At 29.0% G+C, this 27665-nt stretch overlaps 1 protein-coding gene and 1 long non-coding RNA gene across 3 annotated transcripts in view; one reads left to right on the top strand and one right to left on the bottom strand.

Moving 5' to 3' along the window:
- The window catches only part of LOC106679850 (trypsin-1), a 58839-nt gene that overhangs the window by 22716 nt on the left and 8458 nt on the right, over positions 1–27665 (top strand). For both annotated transcript variants that reach the window (XM_014419222.2, XM_014419221.2), the window contains exons 2-3: positions 19118–19184; positions 25887–26081. In XM_014419222.2, the coding sequence (XP_014274708.1) occupies positions 19130–19184; positions 25887–26081 (250 nt within the window). In that variant the 5' untranslated portion in view covers positions 19118–19129. The remainder of the gene's footprint in view (positions 1–19117; positions 19185–25886; positions 26082–27665) is intronic.
- LOC136797035 (uncharacterized) lies at positions 2986–6712 on the bottom strand. The gene is made up of 2 exons (XR_010844841.1): positions 6447–6712; positions 2986–3127 (listed from the first exon to the last, which is right to left on the bottom strand). It is a non-coding gene; the product is annotated as an uncharacterized lncRNA (long non-coding RNA).

Here is a 27665-nt window from a genome sequence, read left to right as displayed (position 1 = left end):
TAATATCTAACATTTATTAGAATGAAATAAAAATTAATAAATAAAATTTGCACTGTTTTTTTTTCTCTCAGTTCACTAGTCAATATTTTTGATTATCCACCGAGAACGATTGAGCCCAAACATAATAGCATGGACAAACATGAAAATTAATTAGATTTACTTCAAATTCGTTCACCATCGTTATTGTTGACAATATTTTATCTTTTTTTTTTTCTTCGTGTCTTTAATTTAAACCTGTTATTCGATTTTACAATAAGTGACTGTTTAACTTTAGACAATGTAATAACAGGCATGGGAGGAAGCAGTACCCAAACGAAACTCCTCCAGGAGTGAGGAGAAAAAAAAATGCAATTATATTTACGGATTTTTGTAATAATACCATCTTATTGGAAGAATTATCAATGTAACTAATGAATTGACTGTTTTGCAACTCTACATTACAATTTAATGTGAACATTAGGTATTTTATAAAAATGTTGTATTTTTTACAAGAAGATAACGAAATAAAGGAATAGAATCACGTAGTACAAGTTAATTATGAAAATATCCAATTTTCTGCAGTTGTTTCTGTTTACAAAGCACATTAAGAAAATAAATAGATATGGCATATACCTTGTATTTATCCTTTGCTCTAAATTAGAAGGATTAATTCAAAGAATAACAAAAAAAACAAGCCAAAAACAGAAAAAAAAGAAAGTTTTGATAGTTCCTTTTTTAAAAAAAATACTTCAACTAATTACAATTATTACCGTTGAGGCATTTTTAAAAATTAAAAATAGTTTTAGGCCTTAAAAATGCTAAATTCATTGTAAGAGGGTATCGCATGTTAACAATGCAGATATGAATAATCCGTTTTTCAATTGACATCTAAAAAACAAACATGATACTGAGGTCTAAGATAGTTTCAAATCAATCGAATTTGAAAGTTTTAACATTCTAGATTAGAGGAAGCCGAAACAGAATTTGGCAGAGGCCACAAATGCATGGCATCGCTTGCATTGTGATGCTTCTTAATGGTCCGGAATTTGATTTGAATTTGTTTACGGTGGCCTAAAACTTTTTACTATCCCTCTGTATAGAAAGTAGGTTACTTATCATGGGACGGTGTTCTATTTAGGCTGGAACTGTAATTTGCCATAATTGTTCGTGTGCTAGTAGACAGTATATGTTTTACTCCAAAACTCTGGACTGTTTCTTTTTCTTTTTTGTGACCTATCGCTGATGTTAGAAGAATACAACATAACTAAACATTTGAGAAGAATGCATTCGAACTACTGATAAAATAGATCCTTTGAAAACTAGGATCCTTTTCTTAAATTAATTTTCGTTTTTTTCCCATTAGAAGTCAATTATTTATTTTGTTAAATCCATAAATGTCATTGTTTTTAATTATATTATTTCAATTTCCTGAGACAAGGTAATTATTTATTAAATAAATCAAAACTTGTATCCTTTTTTGTCTCAACACTTTTCATTTTTCACCAGTCCAACGTTTCGGCCATCCTCAAGGACATCTTCAATTATAATTTCTTCCTCACATTAAATTTAGAGTTACTTTTATAGGATATTCTGCCCAGGTCATTCATTAATTATAAGTTAAAAGCGTATTTTTTTTTTAATTTAAAATCATAAATAGTGAGTTTGTGTGGATAATCTTATATAAGAAGAATTAAATAAATTTAATGTGAGGAAGAAATTATAATTGAAGATGTCCTTGAGGATGGCTAAAATGGCCGAAACATTGGACTGGTGAAAAATAAAAAGTGTTGAGACAAAAAAGGATACAAATTTTGATTTATTTAATAAGTCATTGTTTTTGTTATTAATTTTGCTTATATCTTTTATTAAGAATTATTATTTTAATCTATTTATTTTTTTATTTATAACATTGTATATAGTTAGGGGTGTCTTTTGCATGAGACTATACTATATATATAATCAAATGTTAAAAAAACCTCTTACATTAACCATGTAAGGCTCACCAGGCAGATCTGGTATTAAATAAATAAAATAAAAAATACAACTGGAATAATTATATAAATAAATGTTAATGCTACTAACTCTAAAATCTTATATTTAATGTTGATTCAATGTTTTTTCTCAGTTTTATAGAAGTTATGAGTAAATAATCATAAGAAAATGAAATAACTCATAAAAATATTTTAAATAACGCAATAATTATTATTTGGAACAATCCTCAAATCATAGCCAGCAGCGTCAGTGACCTCTAACCACCACCTAACTCGCACACCTATTTCTCAATATACAGTAAGTTCTTGAGTTTAAATCATTGATCAAAGAAATCCATTAAACTAGAAAAATATGTAAAAAAAAATTGATAACAAATGTTAACTAAAAGCCAGGTTAAGTGTTGCTATGTTATTTCATATCATCCCATTAATATATTTTCTATTTACTTTTTTGGTTTTTAAAATGGGCTACTAAAAACCTGTAATAAAAAATATCTGTTTATTAATAATTCAGCTCTACAACCTTAAACAAAAATACCTAGGGCTTAAAACTTTATTTAAAAACTCCAGCAAACCTTTCACAATCGTAATTCAATAAAAAGACAAAAAAAGAAGGATATGTGAGTTTAGGAGTGCAAACAGAACCCAGCAAATATGAAGTCGGGCGCAAAACAAAGAATCATCATGTAAACTCGTTTATACCTTTCCAACGATGGACATGGATATTTTTAAATACATTCCGGGCTTAATTCAGTTACTTCAATCAATTAAAGAAGGAGATCGCTCATCCATGACTTTTTCAGTCACCTTATAGAATTGCAAGAAATGTGAACAGCTTATTAATTGAATCAGTGTTGATATGTCCGCGTAAGTTGTTATAGAATCGTATAAAGTGTCCTAGTGTGATGGTCGACTGTTGCTTGATGTAAATGAGTATGTCGAGCATTGTTACCCAACATACTTAACTATTAGAATAACTGAAATTAAAGCTAAAATTAACTATTAAATTAATAAATATTTTACTAATGATATTTTATTAAAACAATAGCTGTTTTGTTTTGTTATAAATTTATTTTTCTTAGTTTTTCAAAAATGGCATCCATTATTCTTGATTTTGCAAAAATATATTGTAGATGAATTAGTGGCACAACAGGTATCTATAAAAAAATGAATAAATAAATGTAATAAAATAACATAACAGGAAGATTAAGCGGGGGGGAGGGGTAGGCATTTTACTGTATACTAACTGCAAGATGTTCCTAATTCTCAATGCAATACTCTTTTTGGCAGACCGTGTGGTCAGTATCGTGATTAATATACTTATTTTTTATGGTTTCAGCAGATACGGTAAGCCGCTCTTAAATCACTCCCTAATCCTAATAATATCAATAACATCAAATGTCCTTTAATATATAATTATAAAGTTCAAAAATGAATTCACTTTTCTAGTAAAATGATCATGAAACGTTACTTTTTAATAACACATTATAAGAAAAAAAAATGTTTCAACATTAATGACTATACAGTAATGTCAACAATCGTACATTAAATATTTATCCAAATATCAGCTACCATCATAAGCCACAAGATCAAACTTTTTTTTTGTTGTAAAAGAAATTCTTAAGGAACAACTTTTAAGATTAAAAAAAAATCATTTCGTAAAATTATCATTAAGGGCAAGTTTTTCATCACTGTATTTCTTTTTCTCGCAACGTATTTTACCCAATCTCAGTCTGTAAGGCCTCAGAGAAATTTCGTCATGATCTTGGTTGCCGTGGATTTCAAAACGTTTTACAATAGCAATGGTCAGTGACAGGTTATTGTGGAAAGGTGAACTTTCTTTACGCAACAGACGGCGACAATTTTTTTTTTAAATGCAGTATAAGATGCTAAATACTCATTATTTAATCGAACAAGTAGAATTAAAAATTTTAAATATAAGGTTTTAAATTATATCGGCATAAAAGAATTTTATGATTAATACTCATAATTTGCACAACCATGACGAATAATCGACCAGATATACATATGAATAAAATCTTAATTCTGTTAAGTTATTTTAGTAATTTCCTTCTTGTTTAATTTTTTATTTTTTTTTATTTTCATCTATGTTATTTTTCTGGAAAATATAGGAAAGCATCCTTTCACATTTATTTATTTATACCAAAATACTTCGTACGTGACAAAAAGAGGTCTTAATTAATTTTGAAATCATCGTGACAAATGAAATGCAAACAGTTTTAAGCTAATAAACAACAGTTCATATAATTTCACTCCCAACCTCATCCCCCAAGTTTGAAGCCCAAACTGATGAAAGATATCCTCTTATCAATTCTATATTTATTTATTTGTATTATTGTTATTACTTATATTTTGGGGTGACGGTAGCAGCTTGGTAACGCGCCTGTCTGCCAACCCTTAGATTGCGAGTTCGAGTCCCCGGCTCTATCCGGGATTTTTTCCAAACTTATAACTATAGGCCCGTTAGCCAATGGGTGGCACTCACAAAAAAAAACGCACGATGTATTTCTTAAGTACATCGCCCGAGGCCTCCACGGTCTGTCACGCCAATAAACAAACAAACAAACTAATATTTTAGTTTTTTGTATATCTTTTTTTTCCAATTTTTTTTTTAATTAAATCTTTAAATGTGTTTTTTTATAAGAATTGTAAAGAAGTTATTTTTATTCATTTTTTAAAAAAATAATTCATGTTTATAATCCACAATCGTTCAATAATGATAGCATTATAAATAGGTTGGACTATATTTGCATAAGAAAATACCAACCCCCATAATCAATAGTTAAACAAAAAAATCAAACTGTTGAAATAATCATGTAAGACTCACTAGTCACGGGCATTAAATAAAAATATATTTGATATGAAACTAATAATAGATATATTTACAATACAACTGCTTATTAATTGATAAAAGCTAAATATTAATAAATTATCTGTTTTGCTTCATCACAAAAAAAAGATAACTGGCTTGGAATATTTATTTGGCCAAGCTAACACTTAATAACATAAAATCTTCACAAATAAAATAATATCAATTTAAAAAAATGTGTCGATCAGGATAGACTAAAATGAAATGAAAGAACAAACAAAATGAATAAATATACAATAAATACTGCTAAACGACTCTGATGGCTCAGTGACGAGATAGATCCTAAAGAGAATATTATCCGTTCCGAAAGATCAGAGATGATCTTACAGTTAAGTACAATTCTTCAAACGTTTGTGGGCCCACGTCTATCATCCACTCAACAACAGACGAAATGTACAAAAGCCCAGATAGCCACACTAGCACTTATTAGGGTTTGGTTGTTGTGATGAATCATAGTAGCCAACTAATTATCAATAACTCCTATTCAAGTCGAAGGCCAAAAAAGGCAGGAAAGGTCTGGTTCCAGACTGTAATGTTGACTAAAACATCCAAAAAGGATAGCAATGAACGAAGACAGGGCTTGTTAGAAACTGTAATGGCCACTAATTAGCACCAACTAATTTCAAATGAAGATGGTTGGCCTGTTACCAGGTGACGCCTTAGCAACGGTTTAACAACCCTTAGCAACTGTTTCTTTTACACCTAATTATAACACAAACATAAATACATATCTTTATTTTCAAATAAGCAAATTCTAATGAAAACAATACATATAAAAATAAAAGTAATTAAATGAACTAAGACTACGTAAATACAATTAATATTCACAAATGTACTATAAAATATGGCGTTAACAATGTCTGCCTGAAGAAAAGTTAGGGGCATAAAAATGGAAATATTAATTCGATTTTTATGAAATTAAAAAAAATCATGGGGATTGGTATTTATAGATTTAAAGTTTATCAGATTCCAGCCACTTATAGATGCATAAACGTATTTTTCTGCATACAATATTAACCATCTTCCCTAATATGAAAGATAGGTAATTAGTGTAAAATGTAAAAAGTATTTATGTATGTTCGTATAATCATCATCAACAACAAAATGTAATGTCAGACAGTTTCAAACTACTATTAAGATTAACAATATAACTGCCTAAAATGATAAAGTATATATTATGTTTATTAGATTAATATAGATCAAATTTGACCATTTTTAAGTAAAATAGCTGAATTATAAAGTGACTGTGTTAGTAGTTAGTATAAAAGTTTTATCAAATACAGATTTATTGACGTTAGGATACCTCGTAACTCCGAAAATAAAACTGTACACCGTTTTAAAAAAGTGAAAATGAATCCAGCAGAGACATCTTGAAAGAACTCTGTGTTTGAAAAAAATATGCAGGGATATTCAAAAAGAAGATTGAAACGAGATGTCTTTATGTATGATGCGTTAACTTATTTTTTATGTATTGTAGCTGAAGCGATGCAGGAATGAATTAAATAAATAGGTAAAAGTTAGTAAAAAAAGTAAGAATTTCCCGAAGTTGGGAAAATACTACTTTAAAAATTATTGAGAATACTTACTGCTGTCAGCCATTTTTTAAGAAGATAAGTCCGCTACGTTAATCATATTCCAGTTGTTTTAACCAGTAAATATAACTTCATGAGGAAATTCGTAACTCGGCTGGCCAGGAATCGATATTTCAAAAATTCCATTTTTATCTATCCAGCAAAATATAAATATCAAATGAAGATTTCTATCAATTTACAAACACTAGTAAATTTAATAACGTGCTTCCCTGTAATAGACTAATAGTTTAAAACAATGCTCTGTAGCAATATGTGTTTTTAGAATTAAAAATAGAATCATGTGTAAAAATAGTTTCATACAAAAACATTGTTGAAAATGTTAAGCATAAAACAATTATGGAATTCTCATTTTTGACGAAAATTAGACACAAACATCCTCCTTCCAACAAACCACATTTAGCCGAAGTGGTTCAGAAAGTCTGAACTGTATAGAAAAGCTTCCAGACATATTTACCAAACACAGTCGTCACAAATTAATAATTTACTTTATTTGATAGGTGAAGAAGGAAGCAATGTACCCCAAGGTTTACAATTACGTTCGAAATAGCTTAGAAAATTACTTTTTTTTTTTTTTTTTTTTTTTTTGTTTACGTTTGGTGCTATAGACCATAGATCGGGCAATACTTGGCCAATACAGATTTTGAGATATATTGGACCAGACTGGATACTTGTGTAGACATACTTCAAAACAAAATAGCATATATACATATTATTAAAATTAAATTTATACCACTACAACCTATGAAGGGTTATGGGAGCGGTACTGTCAATAAGAGGTGCAAGATGGTGATTTGGTCAGAATCAAGCTCGATCGCCGGATTTTTATGTAATTAAGGACACCCACTTTAAGAGCCTGAGTGAATCCGGAGGTCTTCCGAAACCATAGCTTTGACTTTAAACGGGATGGAGCTATATATACATATAAATATATATATAGTATATACCTAATATACCTACAAAACAAAATTAAAAAGCAATATTTAGCGAGAAGAAAACTTCTTAAGATTTCCTGATCAATGAATCAATAAAATATTAAGAATAACTATACAATGATTAATATAATGAATACATTTAATTAGCATTTCTGTTAATTTGTTTCCATTACCAATAAGTATATATTTTTTTAATACTGTTTATTTTTAAAAAATTGTTTACTCTTCTCGAAAAGTACCTATAGATTTATTTCAAACAGAGGATAATGAGAAATGTTCAAATAAATTTTCAAATTGAAAAAAAAAAAACATGATATAAATGTCATTCATAAATGAGACTACAATATTTGCATACTCCTTTCAGCCTGGAGACACTCTTGTGGTAAAAATTTTTTTTTTTCCTATAATATAGTAATCTTCTTGTAGCTGAAAACGAATAATTAGTAATTGAACAAACAGAATTACCAACCGAAAAAAAGGTTTTGAATACTAAAATTGTTATTATTCAATTAAGAGTTGAAAAGTATTTATTTTTAATACAATTATCCCAACTAAGCTGAATGTTTTACTGAGAACAAAAGCAAAGAGATTTTTAACCGCTATGCAAAATATTACTCTTTGTGAAGGAACCAGGCCGTGACAGGTGTCGTAAGGCGTGAAAAACTTTCCAATTGTGGGAAAGAAGTGCATTGTATAAATTTATAATTATGTAAATGGGTCATAAAATATTAAAAACGTATTCACTTTTTAAGACTTTCGACACGTGTATATTATTAGTCATAATTGTATTACTTACGCTACTTCCTTGAGAACATGTTCAGATATAAATTATAGAAAAAAGGAACTTCGTCGTTTAAATAAAGTTAAAATAAATAAACAATAATTAGCTGTTTCCGTTCCTGAGAAAAATCTGGTAAGTGTCGGGGAATCAAATTGTAATCAATAAGGTCGTTGAAACTGTTTATTCTGTTAGAAATAGGGTCGCAGGGGCGTAACGCCAGCTGACCTCGGCTCCAGAGCAACACAACCCAGCGGACCTCCTACCAATCTATACTTCAAAGGTTTTATTTTTGTCAACAATGTTACAGTATGGGGGTTAAGGTTCATTTTTTTCTATCTATACGATTTTATTTTATATTAAATACTATCAACAATATATTTTTAGTTTTAAAGACATGCCCCAGTGGTGCAGCCTCCTCACGTTCAAGTAAGCTATAAGATCAGACGAGGAGGTCCCTCATCCAACTCCTCTTTAACCTGCGCGTTACGTCAGAAAGGTTATTAATAAATAACCTTATTCGATTAAATTTATTAGACCTAATGTAATAACGAATAAATTTATTGAAATATCAACATTGTTTGTTGTGAAACCGCTTACAAGTCATAAGAATATGGTTCGTCAGTGAGAATGTGTAGGTCGGTGTAAACGATCTCGTTTGAAACGTAGAATGGTGAGTTCGTTAACAGTATTCAAAATTTTGATTGAAGTCTGGGTTACGGGAGAGATTCCCTTCTTTTCCCGCCATCCTCAAGGAGGTTTCTATTAGAATCAATAGAGTTTTTCATTAATTATTTATTAATTTTTTTTATTAATTTTATTTTTTTTTAAACATAATTTTTATTTTTATGGTAACAATAAAATGTAGAGAGAAAACGCAAAAGATGTAGAGTTAAGACAAGCAATTTAACTATTTCATTTAATCTGAGGGAAAAAAAGAAGGATCAAAACTTTTTTTAGCGTACTTAATTAATTAATTATAGAGCATTTAGATGATTATCATTTACCATTTGTTTATTCATGATAATTAATCAACAACTATATTGTCGCTATTTTTCTGATATTAAAAATTGTTTAGAGATATCGCTAGAAACACGCATTATTTATTTATTCTGGCATAGAATTTTTTTAAGACTTGGGTAGATTTAGAGGTACTAAAGCGTAGGAAACGGTATCATATATCAAATTAACAATTGCAAGAGGATAAGTGAGGTATTCCCAAAAGCATTGTTGTCCATGCGATCAATTATTTAATAATGAAGCATTGTAAAGTATAATTGCCATTAAATGAATTATAATAAAAAGAAAAAATATAAACAAGGTATTAAGATGAAATCAAATAAGATGCAGATGAAAATCCAGAGAAGGGATGGGGAAGGAAAAGAATATATCCAGCTAGCGCAAGTAACGTAGCCATATTGCGCTCAAAACCTCATTTGGGATTTACTAATATTAAAAAAAATTGAACAGACTTAAGTTTATTAATAAAAAAACCTATCAATGTATTTGTATACATTTATTTGGAGGAGGGAATATTTCTGAACATTAAGTTCAGTTTTAAAAATAATTTTATCAATTACAAAAAAAAAAAAACTTTCTAAGTGGAGTGTTTTTATTTCAGCTTTCAGAAAAATATGACAGAAGAAAGTGTAAACAACATAAATTTAATTTTCAGAAATTTCGCTTTCACCTTATAAATTTATAAAAATGCGCTAATAGTTCTTCAATAGAGCCTATGTACCTGTTGTTATTGGTAAGGATTACTTTTAAAATTCAAAAAAATAATTTACACTAAAAAAATAAAACAGTTTCTTAGAAGCTCAAAAATCGTCAAAAGACAAGATGCAAACATAGGAGTAAATGATAAATACAAACAATCAATGTGCCTTTTATCTTCGGGTTTGATCTTAGGTCTAGTCCCTTCAAATATACTTATCTTTTTAAATGAGGTTTTGAGCAGTACAGGAGGAGACAAAACAATTCATTTGACTAAATGAGCTTATGAGGACCAGGAAACAGCTCCACCGTTAGTTGCAATCTATTGAAAAATACCATAGTGTATAGAAAAACAAGGATGTTCAGCCACTATTGCTATATTGTGCAATTCGATGTGGTATACAGTGTTATTTCGATGTGTCGATAATAGTTTTCGATGTCATATTCAGGTATTGGAGCTCGAAACTATGTATTTGTTAGCATTTATCAATAACTGAATAACTTTGCACCAATGGGACTCTGAGGCCAACAGATTTTTTGAAAATTGCACGTCGAAAATTTACTTATATCCGAAAATGTAAAAATTCTAGCTGAAAGGTAAAAATTCTTGCCCTAAGTGAAAAACAATTTTTTTTTTTTCAATTTATATTTATCAGTAAATCTATTTAGGGTTTGAAATAAACCCACTAAAAAAATTGCTGGCTATTAAAAACGTCACATTTTCCATAACGCTCCTATTTGAGGTGGTTGAATCCGTCACGCCCTTGAAAACTTAACTCGAACTCGCCTAGATGGCTCAAAGTTTCACTTCCACAAATGTCCACTATTACATAAAAACCTGAGAATATCTAACTTTCTCTTGTCATACGAGCTCAATAAGAAAATCGAGAAGAATCCAGATGTGAGATCATTGGCAAAACCTATGCATGACACCATACGCATGCATGATTACCGTATGATTTGCATATCCAAAAGCTAACTCGGAAATATGGGTGCTGCATGAAGAATTATCTAATGATTTGGCTTAGAATGGGGTTGAATTGGTATCGTGTCGAAAGAAGAAGCGGATCCGCTCTCGAAAACCTGAAAAGAGGTTGAAAGGAATTACACCTGAAAGCCCACCATACACCCTAAAGCTTGCGAACCTCACCTTTTGGCGGTAATCCTACGTTATTTATGTTTCACCCTGCATTTCTTACTTAGTTATTACGAGACATGGTATTAGTAAAATGTTATTTGGATCATTTATATTCCTAAATTTAATTTATGCATTCCTTTACAGGATTCTTCCTAGAATGCAGGGTTAAATGTGAAATAGGAACACAAATCGCTGATTAACGTAGGATACGTTTATTATTAATATATAACCCTTTTTTTTGTAACCTTAGTGGCATTTATAAGGTTATCAAGCTAGGTCCGCTTAAAGGCCTTATTTATAATTGTAGCAATAAGAAAGGGGATTTATAGAAAGGGTTTTTTTAGGAATTTTATATTACAATAAAAAAAAATTATAATATGTAAACTTTAAACTGCATCCAGTTAAAAACGCACTAATTTTTTTACCTAATTAATTTTATCTTACCTATTTCTTACTTTCACTAACCGATAAATGGAATACAGGGGAAGTATTGTGATCGTGAAAATTCCTACTTCGATTTTTCAACAAAAATACTCGTTAAGACGTCCAAATGATCATATTAAGTCTCTCGTACTCACGCTCTTTCAGAGAGTACGTGTGTGTGTGGGCGTGCAGGCGTAATCCAAGCACAAAACCAAAAAGTCATATGAAGCTTAAATTATATATATTTAAAGCATGTGTATGCCTGGCAGTGAATAGCAACCATTTCGTTTAAATTCACTAACTAGAAGTGACACTTTATATAATCGATTTTACACTTTTTTTTATGATTTGTAGAACAGCAATAAATATTTATTCTAAATTCAGTAAATTAATGCGGTATTTAATATAAAATAAGTCTTATCCTATTATATAGTCTAACTGGGCTTAAATGACGAATTTTTAAATGGTATAAAAATTCTTACCCTAACGTATCTTGTACTATTATTTTAAATATATAAACCATTTCCTTTCCTAGCAAGAATAAATAATTTATACATACAAAATATTAAAGAAAAATAACTCTTGTCTCTATTTTTCAAATCAGAAAAAAACAAGACCTCCCCCTCTCCCCCCCTAGAATTCATATGTGCACGGCTTTGGTATATCTTAGTTGTATTTTTGGCAGGAACAAATTAAAAATTTTTTATAATACAAATGTTTTATGAGTGGGAAAGTTATGTGATATGCGCACTGCACCATATTTTTTTATCTACCTTCGTGTTCGTGAAAGATTAATTAATATTTAATAGAATACTTGGCTAATAAGATGGAATTTATTTATCCACCTTTATTAATTTCTTGAATAACTTATATTATTATATCTTTTTTTATATATACTTTTAACACATAAATTCCTTTCGTTCAATGACTTTTATATTTTTTTCTAATATGATTGAAATATTAGTTGCTTATTATTAAAACCCAAAGAAAATAAATATTGATTTTTACCTGTCTTTATATAAACTTGTGTCTTCCAACCGGGAGACCCTTGTGGGAGGGTCCGGCAATACATATTTTTCTGAAGATTTATTGTTAAAACTATTACATTTACCTTTCCTGATGTTTGTGGTTTCAATAGGAAAATTGACTCAAACCTAATTTTCAAATATTTTTCCTGGGAAACTTCCTTTACCTCAAGTCGGGAGTAGGAATAGACTCCAAATAGTCTAAATTTTTGTCTTAGTGGTCCAAAAACTTCTATGGATTGGTAACCACTGACCTAACCTCTCTTTTCAAAACTAATTATTCAGGATGTTAACCGTGAAATGGACTAAAAAAAAAAAAATAATAATATCCCGTTTTTCAACAACTCACTAAATTACAAAGCTTTTGTTTACTAAAATATATTTCATTTAAAACAGTAACAGATTGTATAAATGTGCATAATAACTTTTAAAAAAATCAATATATAAAAACAACAAACATTAACAAATAAATTAATAAACTAAACAACATAAAGTTAATATTAAAAAATTATTTTTCTACCAAGCTTTCAGATGGTATAATTAAGGTGTCACTTCACAGCCGATCAAATTATCATCGCCAAATTAAAGCGATACATTGATTTGCTATACCTACATTAATCTACGCTTAAGCATGCTTACACCGCATTAATATTTAATCTTACAATGCTTTTATATTTTTTATAATCCATTTGTGTAGTATTAAATACAATTATAGGTCAATCCTTTAAAAATAAACAGAACAGTCTCTTTATTCAACGGCCTTTTATAATCGATATAAAAAGTCAATAACTTTTTTTTTCTTTACAAGGGCAATAATAACAATCTGTAGATTTTTGCCCTTGAATAAAAATAACAATCTGTTTTAATGTATTGAACCCTAATTAGTTCCACATTTATTAAATAAGCCCTTTTTTCTTATCTTTGGACAAAAGAAAAGCGTTGATAACCAGTGAAATAAAAAGATTTTCTTATTGGGGTATAGAGGGTACCTGAATAAAGAGATATAACTTCACTAAAATTAACTAACAAAAATTAACTAAAATTAAAATAAAAGCAGAACAAAAACGATTTCATGTATCCCATCCCATAAAATGAAATGAAAGTCCTCGAGATTCCGATAAGTTTGAGATAATATTCATAACTATTTACTTAGATATTATTATTACCACTAATTACCAATCAATACTCCGATACTTCGAGCTTTTTGCTGAGTAATTTAAGAATGAGTCGATTTTTTGAGCATTTATTCTTATTTTCCAAATGATAAAGAGGTTTCGTATGTTGAGTAGAACAAAATTGAAATGAAAGAAAAATTATTAGTAGAAATTAAATTCCTATTTCTTTGAGTATTTTACCCAAATAAATGAGTCTTTGAATGCAAACAGTACACACTCTATGTCATCAAAAATGTTATAGTAACTTTTTTATTAGTTATTTTTCGAATGTTATGAAATTTTCTGCTTTTTTCATTTTGTAAAATCACCTTCTTACTTTAATATCTTTATTTAATCAATTTTACATCAGTATAGCAATATTTCCTTAGTTTAGGACAGTCCTTTAAAAAGACTAACAGGGGCCTCTTTTAAAAAAAATATAATAACAAAATTTTTTGTTTGTATTATGCAAAATAATAATAATAAAAAATAAAGAAAAGAAAATTCGGCTATAATTCAAAAGTTTTATATAACAAAATCTTATTAATTATATTTTTTCTTAAGATAGGCGGATCGCCCGAAATATCGGCTATGTTGATATGTTGATGTACTGATGTAAAATAAATCAAATTAAGAAATTGCAACCATTTGTAAAGATTACAATGTTTCATTGCGGGATTCAATTTTGTTTTTAATTATTATTCAATGTACCAATTTTAAGATGGACAAACACAATCTATGACGAATAAAAATAATTCATGATCGTAATCGTAGTAAAAGAAAAATATCAATTTCCAATTGACATCATTAAGATAACAATCATAGTTAAAAATAATCTGTATTTTTGCATTTAAAACGAAAATTAAACTGTCAAATATTCGAGGTCAGGCAATCATAGAAAATTTCAATCATCACAAGTTTAATAACAATTTAAGAACCTTACTTTTGCATAATTTTTTTTAATTTTTATTTTCCTTCTTTCCTTCGAAATTCCCTACAAGATGACAAATTAAGCCACAAACCTGATTTTTATGTTTATAAGGAGCCAAAAGTAGATGTACAAAAAATCACATACAATAACATCAAAACACATATAAAAAATAGACCTAAAATTTTAATTTGATATTTTTTCCTACATAATTCTATGACATATTTTAAGTTTTCAATGCTTACAATTCGATCTTAGGTTATTATCTATTATATAATCAACAATATATATTATAATGAGGTGTAGATATTTTTTCAATTGTATGTTTCTCTAAATGTTGTTGTTTCTAAATTTGTTTGTATAATATTCCTTTTCAATTGTATGTTTCTCTAAATGTTGTTGTTTCTAAATTTGTTTGTATAATATTCCTTTTCAATTGTATGTTTCTCTAAATGTTGTTGTTATCTCTTTTGTTCTATAGCTCTGATGAAGACCTGAAATTCAGGTCAAAACGTCGGCATAAAATAAATAAATATGGTTTTGTTTATTTATGTTGTTCTTTGCTGACCGCACCCCCCGACAAACTTCTCCAATAATTAATATATATAATAATTTATTCAAAATGCTGCAGCCCCCAGTATCATTATGTCTATGTTTATAAAAGCAAATCTCAACTCTCAACATAAAATATAATTTAATAACTAATTGATTCTTAGTACAAGGTAATAATGCTCATTAATGAGTTCATGAATAATTTTAAAAAACTAAAAAATTGTTTTCCATAAAATAGATGATGTCTTCACACATTTTTTATAGAATATATTCTATTCTTCACATATATCTTGTATAAGTAATTTTCTTCCATTATTGAACGTGGTATACGACATTTTAACAGGAAAAGTTGTTGAAGCATCCAACCAAAGCTTGTTTCTTGTGAGATAAAGAATAATCATTGGTCATTAAAAATTTTCATAATCTTGTCTCGGATAAAAACATTTGAGTATTAGCTTCGACGGATAAAAAAATGGACATAGGTCAAGTGATAATTATGTACAGATTAAAAGATAAATCACCTTACAAAGATTAAAACAGGGAGGAATCTTATTAGTCGACTGAAGAATGGGAGCTGCGGTATTAGCATAAAAAATGGAAGAGAAAATAGTCAGCCTTTTAGAGGATATCACCTTCTATTGTAATAGGAGAACAGTTGTTTGTTTGTTGTTTTTTTTTTCAAAAAAGGGAAGAAAGGGACATCGTTAGAAAACCGAAAGGCGACGATTTCACTAGCGTGGTGAATACTTACTTGGAAAAGTATGAATGCATGAATGTGTTTAACTTGAGCAGGGAGACTTTCAACTTGAGCAGAGAGATATTTCTTTCTTATATCTTTAAATTAAAGCATATATTAAATTTAAATAAGAAGGAATAGTACATTCATATGTAAAGAATCCGATTCAACAATAAAGCCGTAGATCGTATAAAACATTAATCAACCTTTAAATATGATTTTATATTTCAAAATACTACCCAAAATCTATTATAATGAAAATATTAAGTGCATGAAGATAGACCATATTAATTGTCTTCAATTTGAGTAACTTTTTCGTACAATGTAAATCAGGATTAATATAAATACAACTCTCGGTCCGAGGACGCTTTTAATCATTCCGTCTCTCTCTCTCAACGTAACATTTCTCCATTTAACCATAAAATTTACTATTTATTTACACCATTAATTTCCATAATTATTACCGCTATGATCTTAAATATTCTATTGCTAACTTAGGAATGGCCACAAGACAGGGACTATACATACTATTATAAATTTTTGTTATTCACCTATGAGTTTTTTAGTACCTTAAGCTGATTTCTGGGAAACTTTTATTTTGTTGTATATAGCCTTAAAAAGTTATAAGCTTTCAACCTGCGATCTACCTACTACCTTAAATCAAAGTGACAGAATAAAACATGAAGGATTTATCCATGGAAAAACCACTTTAGATTAAACTTCTAATTGTTATTGCTTAGAGACGTAATTACTTGTTTATTAATTATGTTTTGTTTAAATCACTTGTATACATTTTACATATACATTATTTATATTCTATGTCACTTTTTTGCATCATTTAAAACATTTCTGTCTGTTCAGATTAAACATTTTATTAATAATTTTTTTAATGGTGTACACAATTGCCCATCGATATTAACTTTTCTTAATAAAAATTTACATCGAAATAAAGGTGGGGATATCTGTTTCAATATTAACCAAATCAATGAAATATGATAGATAATTTAAAATCTTATTTATATTAATCGTTGTATGTAATGTTTCTAATAAATGATAACAAATAAATTACTGGTAGCATCGAGTAATAATATAGTACAAGAGCCGGGAAAAAAAGGCAGTTATCTCACCCCAATTTTGATTAATTTAATGAAAACTATGTATAATTACTAGTCAAAATTAATGAATAAAAGATTATAAGGGAATAAAAAATGGCGGCCGTTTTCAAAATATTAAAGAAACATTAATTTTTCATTCGGAGCTCTATATCTTAAAAATTATCAACAACTCTAGAAAATCTAAGAGAACATTATTTAAAGAAGAGTAAATTTGCTGAAATATTAGCCCTAAAAGAGTTACGTCCAATAGTTCTCGAGATATAGCTTTTTAAAAAGCAAAATTTCTTAAAAATCTACCGAAAGATTAAAAATGTATGGAACGTACTGAAAGATCAGTAGTTAGTTGTCAATAAGCTTGATTTATGAAAAACGTTATTTCAGAAACTATTGGACGTACAGATATCTGCCAGCACTCAACTGAAAGCTAGTTAATATTACTGTAAAATAGTTTATAGAGTTTATCTTTGTAGTAGTAGTTTTTATGATATTTGACAAAATAAACTCATAAAATGTTAATTTCTAGTTGTTCGTATAAAATGTTGGATTTTTGAAAAAATATATCCATCTAGATCCATAAGACGCACATATGTAAGCCAACAATCAAAATAAAGGAAATTTAACTTACTATAAAGTAGTTTATGACACTTATCTTCGTAGGGGTAAATAACACTTTTAGGGCTCATATTTTAGCTCATCTTTAAATGACGTTCTCTTAGGTTTTCTTGTGTTGTTCCTACTTTTTAAGATATAGAGCTCCGAATGCAAAATTATATTTTTTATAGCTTTAAAACAGCCGCTATTTTTTATTCCCCCCACCTATACTTGGCAGACTCATCAATTATGACTATTAATTATACATAGTTTTCATAAAAGTAATCAAAAATTGGGGTGATAACTGCCTTTTTTTCTCCTCTTGGGTTCTTGTACTAATAAGTTATTCAGTCATGCCGGAAGCGTTAGCGCATTACAAGTTTTGCGGTTTGTTCGGCATCCAACGGATCAAATACCGTATTATTGAATCCATTGCGTAGAACAATGCTGTAATGTTTCTAAACCTTGCGGCCTACGAATTTTAAAGAATATTAAAATATAATCGAACCAATCTAGATTAAGGTTTAAATTTGTTAGCCAACTTTGAATCTTCCTTTAAAAAAATGTTATATACATTTTCTTTTTATATTTTGTTACCGTATAAATAGTATCTTTACTGAATTATAAATTTCCATAATTACAGTAATTTTAAAGCTTTTACAGTCATTTTTGTATACAGTATTAATTTATCACAAAAATTATAAAATATGCATTTTTGATGGACCTTTGAAATTTAAACAGTTAATTTTGTTCTTTCTAGGGTAATTATTAAAAAAAAAAATAGTCATCAATGCCTAATAATATTTAAAATAACATTATTAAATAAACAATAATAAACTATACCAGAATGTCCTAGTGATGATAATAATTTAAATAAAATACTGAATCAAACCCACTTAATTTATTGTTATAGTGAATATAATCAGCTTTGAAACCCTTCAATTTTAATTTTTTTAAATTTATAAAAAAGCAATAATAAAAATAGTGCTATTCCTTATAAGATGAACATCATAGTATTTTCTAAGATAAGAGAATTGAGCACCGCTAGTGAAAAAACAATTCTTGGCGCAAAATTCGCTAGGGTGAGCATTACATTACGATTCCATCGCCATCTTATGACTGAGGCGTTCCTGACCAGAACACAACTGATGATTAAAGAGATGTTATGCGTACATGAGGTGAATTTCAATGAGAAGGATCATTGTTCGACTGGGTCTAATATCAGCGAGGAGAAGAATAAGCAATCTACGATAAGGACAATAGATATCAATCATAAGTACCTTACGTAGCTGAAAACAGATATCTAAGGAAACTTCACTATTCTAAATAAATTACTCTATATTGAAGTTTTATTTTATCATTCTCTCAAGAATAGTTAAATAAAATTTACACGTCTATCAAGAAAAAAAAGTAAACAGATCATCAATATACAATAAATAAAATAAAATTGTTCAAGTCAGTCAAGATGAGTTTTTTTTTATTTCCAATCATTTACGATAAATTGAGCTGTAAATTTATTACTATAATTTATAAAATACTATTATGGTGTTGAAAACTACAATTACGTTTTATTTCAGGTTTAACTGGTGATGGTTTTGTGGTTCTTTATCACTCCTTTTCTGATTACAACAGCAACTGTTACAGGTAAACTAGTAACAAATATTTTGGATATAGTTTTTATTTCTATTTATTTTTGTAAACATGCTATCTTTTTCAGAAAAAAAAAAAACTCCGAGTAGACAACAAAATAATAAATTTAAAAATATATCCTTCCTTTAAATATACAAAAAGAATAATCAGTAACAATATATACTAATAATTAGTAAATTAAAATACAAAACAATAAAGAAACCAATATTTAATGTTTTTATTAGTTCCAGAAAATTACTCAAATGAGAGCAGGGATCATATTACAAATTTATCGTTAACACTTATTAGTATTATGTCATACATAGCAAGATCAAGAATATTATTTTGTCTTTTACATTCAATTTTGAAATAACCAAATTGTTACGTAATAAACATAATTTAAGAGTTACGAAAAAATTAAAACAAGAATTATTTATAAAAACAATTTATAATGTAAATGATTAATAGTACGTGATTTGATGAGTTATAAATTAAACGCACATTTTTTGAAAGTTTATATCTAAGTACTTTCAGGTTAGGAATGGAGCAATAAAATATTATAGTCGCTGCTTAAGGTAGATTGATTAAAAGTTTAATTGGACCTCATGAAAACTGTACTGATTTCTTGAACAACATCGGTAGTTTATGAACTGTACAGCAAAAGGTACTAACTGAAGAACTAATGAAAGCTAGAATATCACTATAGGATATCACTATTCTTATGTATTTTTTGTTTTCGATCACATCGATTATATCGTATTTTCTTCTATGTAATATAATCCTTTATTACAAACATTTTAGAGAGAAGAAAGGAGATCAAATTTCCAATCTCATGAACTCTACATTCCAACATGGTACAGACTACTTCAGTTAAGTGCTTTCTTTACACTCTGATCTACATGTGACCTACCTTCAACAAAAGTTTGCTCCTTCCAAATTAATTTTAAAAAGTGAAATATGATTAATCTATAGGCCAGCTTTACTTAGTTTCTTTCCGATATAATTTGACCAGTACTGTTCAATTTTCCAACTTAACGGTCGACCTTCATGAATGAATCTAAAAGCGCTTACTAGAAAGCTAATTCTAAAAGAACGTAGGGTAAGGATAATAAATAAAACTATTCCTTTATGGTTAGAAAACCAGAACCGATAAAAGAAGTTTCCCAGAAAACAGAACATAAAGAATAATAAAAAGCCAAAGAAGTGAAACATTATAATTCCTTTTTTTTATTTAAATGGAGGAATTTTACCGTACTAAAACGGCGATAAGAAGCAAATTGATAACTAAATAATGCGTGATAACATATAATTAAATAATGCGTGTCTACGCTAAATTAATACAGTAGTTCATAAATCATATTGTATGTTTGATGATTTATTTTAATAACATAGCTTAAACTAAACTAAAATTGGGTTAATATTGAAAGAAGTCCTCTATCTCACAATAGCAGTTAATAATTTTAAATTAAAGTTCCATCAGCTTTGAAGCGAACAGTAAATCACTCTAAAACAGTTTTACACAAAATTAATCCTCCTGGAGTTTTCGCTCTGATTGTTTATTCAGAAGAATGAATAGAAACCAGATTTTAGTGCAATTGCAACTTCTGTTCCCAAGTTTCCAATCCAGCCAAACAACAGAAATTTGAAATTTATTTACAGGTGACCAACCTATTCTAACCCTGGTGGAGAGTCCAGTTTTTCATTTTGTGGGACCGCCATTTAATGAAGAAAGTCAACGCCCCAGGGCGGATTCAACCCGGTGATTGATAGATTGATAGACCAGCACCTAACCACCTGAGCTTCGGACGGGCCCTTCCTGCATTTTCCGATTCTTAGTCTATGGACCAAACCGAACGATTTTTTTCTATTATCAAATAGTTTATTCTACAGTTTTTTAGTCTAAATTAGATTATTCGTATTTTAGTACCATCAAATAGAATACTCATACCAAATATCCCATATTGTACACATATAGTTATGAACGCCAATATTTATTAATTTTATAATTGTTTTCCTAATTAAATTTATAGTTTATACTTAAAAAAAACCTGAAGTAATGTAAATCGCATTTAACAAATGACGAGTTGAATTTTACTTATAAAAACGAACAAGTAAAATTTCTTTACGGTCTATAACTCTATCGAAGAAAAAAAATTCATAGTTAATGTTTTTGACTTTGTAGAAATTAGTAGCAACTTCTTAATTCAGTTTTGAGTTTTACTAAGCGAGTTTACTTCGATTCACAACGTTAAATAAGCTTTTTTTCAGAACTTGGTAATTTTTATTACTATTTTAAAATAATTTTATATTATCTCATGTCATCCTTTGTTATTTTATTACTGCACGTTATTTAATTTTTCCTTAAAGAATATCAGGTCTCAGATGATACACTTGATAAAAAAAGAATGCGAAAATCACCATGTTCCATGTACCATAATAGAACAAGAACCAGGAAGAAAAAAAGGAAGTTATCCCACCCCAATTTTTGATTACTTTAATTAAAACTAGGTATAATTATTAGGCAAAAATGATGAGTCTGCCAAGTATAGGTAGGGGAAATAAAAAATGGTGGTTGTTTCAAAACCTTAAAAAACATTAATTTTTCATCCGAAGTTCAATACGATACGAGTTTTATAAATTTCGTTTCTCAGTTTTCAGATTTCTTTATTATCTTATCAAGTTTCGATATATCATTGAACCATAATCGTGAACCTACTAATTCTTCATATTGCTCAACGGTTTAGAGAAGTGTATAGTCCATCTTGAATACAATTCGCAAGTTTTCTTTCGATATAAATCCGGTTGATTTATTTATCATGCATCTTGATATTTTTATCATATTTTGATAAAAAATTTTGTGCCATTTTAATATAAAAGTAAAGGAAAACATGCGTTTTTTAAAAATTGCTGTAGAATAAGTCCATTCTCCGTAATCACTAATAAACATATGTGATCCCTCAGAGGAGACAGCCTGAGCAAACATCAGGTTTTTCTCGAACAAAATAAAATTAATGAAATTTTCTGTACCCCTGTATAACCCAGGTAAAAACTGAACTATTTTCTGAAAGGAAATAAAGCATTTTTATTTCTTAAAAGTAATAGTACAAGAGCCGGGAAGAAAAAAGGCAGTTATCTCACCCCAATTTTTTATTATTTCAATAAAAACTATGTATAATTACTAGTAAAAATTGACGAGTCTGGCAAGTATAGGTAGGGGGATTAAAAAATGGCGGCTGTTTCAAAAGCTTAAAAAAACATTGATTTTTCATTCGGAGCTCTATGTCTTAAAAACTACCAACAACACTAGAAAATCTAAGAGAACGTAATTTAAAGAAGAGTAAATTTGCTGAAATATTAGCCCTAAAAGAGCTATTTACGTCCAATAGTTCTTGAGATTTTTAAAAAGAAAAACTTCTCTAAAATCTACTGAAAGATTAGTAGTTAGTTAATTTATTTTGAGAAATCTATATCTCAGGAACTATGTGACGTACAGATTTCTATTAGCACTCAAATTAAAGCTAGTTTAATGGGATATAATGAAGTTTATGGCCTTTACCTTCGTAGGAATAGTAGTTTTCATGATATTTGGTAAAATAAATTGATTTATAGTTGTTCAGACAATAAATTTGATTTATGAAAAACTTTATTTCTGAAACCATTGGACGTACTGATGTCTGCCAGCGCTCAAATTAAAGCTAGTTAAATTTACTACAAAATAGTCAATTATGTATATCTTTCTAGGAATAGTAGTTTTTATTATGACAAAATAAACTCACAAAATGTTAATTTCTAGTTGTTCGTATAAAATGTTGGATATTTGAAAAAATATATCTCTAGATCCATAAGACACATATATGTCTGCCAACACTCAAAATAAAGGAAATTTAAATTACTATGAAGTAGTTTATGAGTAGGGATAGTAGTTATAATATTGACATATGAATATAAATTTCGCAAATGAAAATTTGTCCGAACAACTATATATCAATTAATTTTAGCAAATTTCATGTAAACTATTACTCCTACGAAGATAAACATCATAAACTACTTTATAGCTCATTAAACTAGCTTTAATTTGCTAATAGACATCTCTACGTCGAATTGTTTTTGAGATATAAATTTTTCAAAATAAATTCACTAACTACTGATCTTTTAGTACGTCCCATACATTTTTATGAAATGTTGCTTTTAAAAAGCTACATCTCGAAAACTATTTAACGTAAAGAACGTTGTTAGGGCTTACATTTTACATATTACATCTGTACTTGTGAAATATAACAATTTAAAACCAGTTAGATTTAACATTTGTGATATTAAGAGTAAGTGCAATGGCAACTTTTATTGATAAGGGTTCATATGTAATTCATTGTCCGGGTATTAAGCCAGTAATAGAGACGTGTCGGTAGGCTGAAGTTCGGAGACCTTCGTGAGCTTTCTCGATCGTGAAAGGTGAGAGTATGCTTTTCAATAGGACTTAAACCGTTTTCACACTAGATAGTAAACCTGGCGAGTACAATGCATACCATTTGTGTTTTCACAGTTGAGCAGGTGTGGTGAATCTGATTGACGCACAGTGAAGCCATAATAAAAAAAGAAAAGAAAAAATATTTGACTACAGTAAGAAGAACTAAAATCCAGATATAAATCACCCAAACTTTTTATTCATTTTAACTAACAGGTTCGATACCTGCTGTCATTAAAACGTATTTGAGGAATTGTCTACCAAAAGTAAATATATCCAATTTTGGAAAATAATTAGTAAAAAACTATTATAAGTTTTTATTTTATAACTTTAATTTGTAAAAGATCTGCTACGGCGTGCGCATCACGTGATTATGACTGAACATCTTAGAAGGCGAAAAGTTCCAGCAATAAATTGTTATTTTTCTGTTCCTAAGAGAAATCGGACACCCTAGGCTATCTCCGATATTCCTCTTCAAATTGCCCTCTCTATTTATTCATTTTTTTTCCAATATTTAAATATTAAATTCGTTTACAGTTCATATTTAAACATTTTTTACTACTGTTAAAAATAGTAAAATGGTTAATTATTTCGACGAAATAAAATTAAATGTGCTTCAGAGGAATTGTTTTGGTAAAGTCAGCATTTAAGCCCAGTATAACTATTTGAATGAGGATAAGTCCTGGTTGGAATTAAATATCATTTTATTGTCCATTGACTTACCGAGTTTAATTAAAATCGAAAGAGTCGTTTTTGATAAAATGTGAAAAATCGCTTCCATAAAGGGGAACTTCTGGGCAGTCGATTTTATCAAAAGAGTCGATTTTATCAAAAGGCAGTCGATTTTATTTATTTCATGTTTTCGTACGGCTTTTCGTCTTATGGCTTATAGAATTTTTGCAAACTGCGTTAAATAATTTTATACTAAATTTAAAAAAAAATACTAAAGATTGTCGTTAAACTAAATATACTTTTACTAATAATTTTATTTGTATCATATTCTACTTTTGTTATATTTTATTTGTATCATGTCTGGATTTTATAACAAAAATGTTAAAGCATTTTAGCAGTTTTTTTTCTTTTTCATAGATATATTTTTATAAGAGTTCTTATTATCTTTTTTTATATATTTTTTTTTCATTACTACTTGTTAGTGCCTGAATAAAATTTATTTATCCTTCAGTTTAGACAAAGTTGGAAAATTAACAATAATTATTAGTCCATTATTCACAATTTTTTCAATACTGAAGCGTAAATTTGGTTCAGCCACAAATAGATAGCAAAGAAAAATTTCATTAGCAAAATTATCAATCATACCCCTTTACTTTTAACATACTGATCATACAGGACAGTGAAATAACATATAAGAACATAAATTACATCCAATTACATTAAATAAAAAATTATGAATTAATGTATCTACAAGTGGCTTTTCATAAAAAATCGTATTATGGCTATCATTGGCTAAATGAGATCCCATCTCTTCCTATAAGATATACCTGTGAAAAATATTCCTTGACATGATAATACTTATCAACTCCGCCATTGTTATACTCACATATATAAAATTTTATAAAATTAATTTTAATGTTCTAATTCACTTTAAGAACTCCTTTTATACCATTAAATCCAATAATTTGTTAGAATAATAGAAAATTCGAGTTAATTGGTTTTTCTATTTTTGGGGGAAGAAAACAACGGATCTGACATGTGTCAAAAAAATCACACGTCTACTCCAGTGTTAAGTGATTTCAACTCTATCAATCACGCTTCAACAACAAAAATTTCCCTCCCCTCAATAGAAAATAAGCCTATAACCAACTTCAACTTACACTCATTCTCTGAAATATCACTCAAGATTAGACTTGAGTGACAACATTTATTCCTCGACGTAACCAGATAGAAAAGCTATTTAAAACCTCTTTATAAGTGAAAAAAAAAATTGATTGAGAAAACATCGTAAATATTTGTTATCCTCCATATTCTCTTATTTATAGCTACAAAAAACACCAAAGGGACAGCAACAGATACATGCCACGCACGAAACTCGATTAAGTCTCCTAGCGACCATGTCGGCTCACCGGATACTAATCGATTTGTATTCCTATGGAGCAATAAAAATACATATAAATTAAATATGAACTTAGTTTTTAATAAAAGATGAAGTTTAAAAACATATATTTTCCTTTGTTACTAGTAAGCTATTGTTTATTTATTTATTTTTTAAAACTTTTATGTTTAAACTCGACTTTAAGGTGCCAGAAATGACTGCAGGGGCGACTGCGCCCTGTCGGTCGGGTGTTGGATCTCAGGCGGCATAAGCCACGGTACCTGCCCAGGGCTGAACAGCTTCACCTCCTGGCTCTACACTTGCTGCTACTTCACCCCCATCATCCCTCCTCCTACTCGTTTCTTCAAGAGGCGCGACTCGCTCAGAAGGCAAGATAGAGGTGAATATCGATATTCTTTGATCGATTTAATTTGAACATACATCGATAGATTTGAGCTTTCATCAAGAAATGAAGATGGTCTGTCCAACTTTACGTTGTCCTTCAACTGTCTAGGGGGGAAGAGAGGTTGGCATAATCCTACTCTACTTCTAAGCAAAAGTGAAGCTTAGGAGTTGAGAGTTGGCCACGCCCCCGGAGCGCTGGTTTACGTTGGCGTAACAGGGATACCTCATATGAATGTAATTATCTCTAAATCAGTTCATCTAATCACAAATGTGAACTGAATAGGAGTAGTAATAAATGCTATTTCCAATAATTTGGTTCATCAATAACGAAAATTCATTAAGTCCTTCTCAAGAATTAATGATCCCAAAATATATTTACTGTTATAAAAAGTTGAGAATGAATATAAAATTTAGTACACTAAATTTTCTTTAGCTTAGTAAATTTTTCAATTGATTTTTTCTCAGAACAGTTAAACAAAAAAATTTGAATTTCTTATAATAAAAATATAAAGTTTGATAACTATAACTGAATTATTGTTTCTAATGGTGAAAGTTGTTTATTACTGTAACTTGGAAGTATGGTATTTTAGATGTCACCCACTCCAGCCTTAAATGCCTTTGGAGCCCCATAAGACCATCTTTTTGGCTTCACTTGGGCTAAGAGCTCCTTCCTCAAGAGGTCTAAAGAAGAATTCTATTTAATAACTTTGTACTAGGTCCCACTACTTTTTGACTTAAAGTACCTTTAATATTACCTAACAATATTTTTACTGACAACACAAAAGTTACATTTCAAAGAAATCATATTTTTTTTGTTAAACATCAAAATGGTAAGTGAACGGTCTAATAAGTGTCCGTTTTATCTCAGCAAGAAAACTAAATAACAAACTTTCAATTGAAGCAATATATTTTCCACAAATATGAGGCAAAAGGGAGACTTCATGGTTATTTTTACCATGCCCAATTGGAATTACGAATGACTCGGGATACCGTTAACAAACACCAAACCAAAAGGTTTTTGATTTTCCAAAATGGAAGGGTTTATTTCAACTAATGATACTAATACTGGTAAGAAGTGAGAAGGAATATGTGACTGGTATCACTTATGTAAGATATAAGATGAGTACTTGAGCATATATCATCTAGATGTCAAATTTTAAGCTCGAAAAAAGTATTTTATAAGGTACAAAAGGCTAGCTAAGATCATTCTTGAAGTACTGGTCTAACTATATATAATGCTAGCACATACCAGATTCCTTATTACCGGTATGGTCACAGACAGAATAGTCAAGCAAAAATATACTGGGATTACACTTTCATCACTGAACATTCAAGTCAAAAGTTGTTAATCACAAAAATGACTTTGCTATAATAAATCCGAATATAAAAAGTAGCTATCATCGTATTGACACCTCAACTAATGATAATTTAAATTAGATAGAATCTGAAAAAGTCAGTAAATATCATAGCATTTCATAAAATTCATAGATCAGTATATACTCAGCTATGAATGGCGACATCCCTTTCAGAACAGTTTATCCATCATGAAATCAAAATATGATGACAATTGTTTCTAAAT

The sequence above is a fragment of the Halyomorpha halys genome, unplaced genomic scaffold (assembly GCF_000696795.3).
Source record: "Halyomorpha halys isolate HHAL.00 unplaced genomic scaffold, Hhal_1.1 Scaffold223.1, whole genome shotgun sequence".
Taxonomy (NCBI): domain Eukaryota; kingdom Metazoa; phylum Arthropoda; class Insecta; order Hemiptera; family Pentatomidae; genus Halyomorpha; species Halyomorpha halys.
This window is presented reverse-complemented; position numbering and strand designations above follow the sequence as displayed.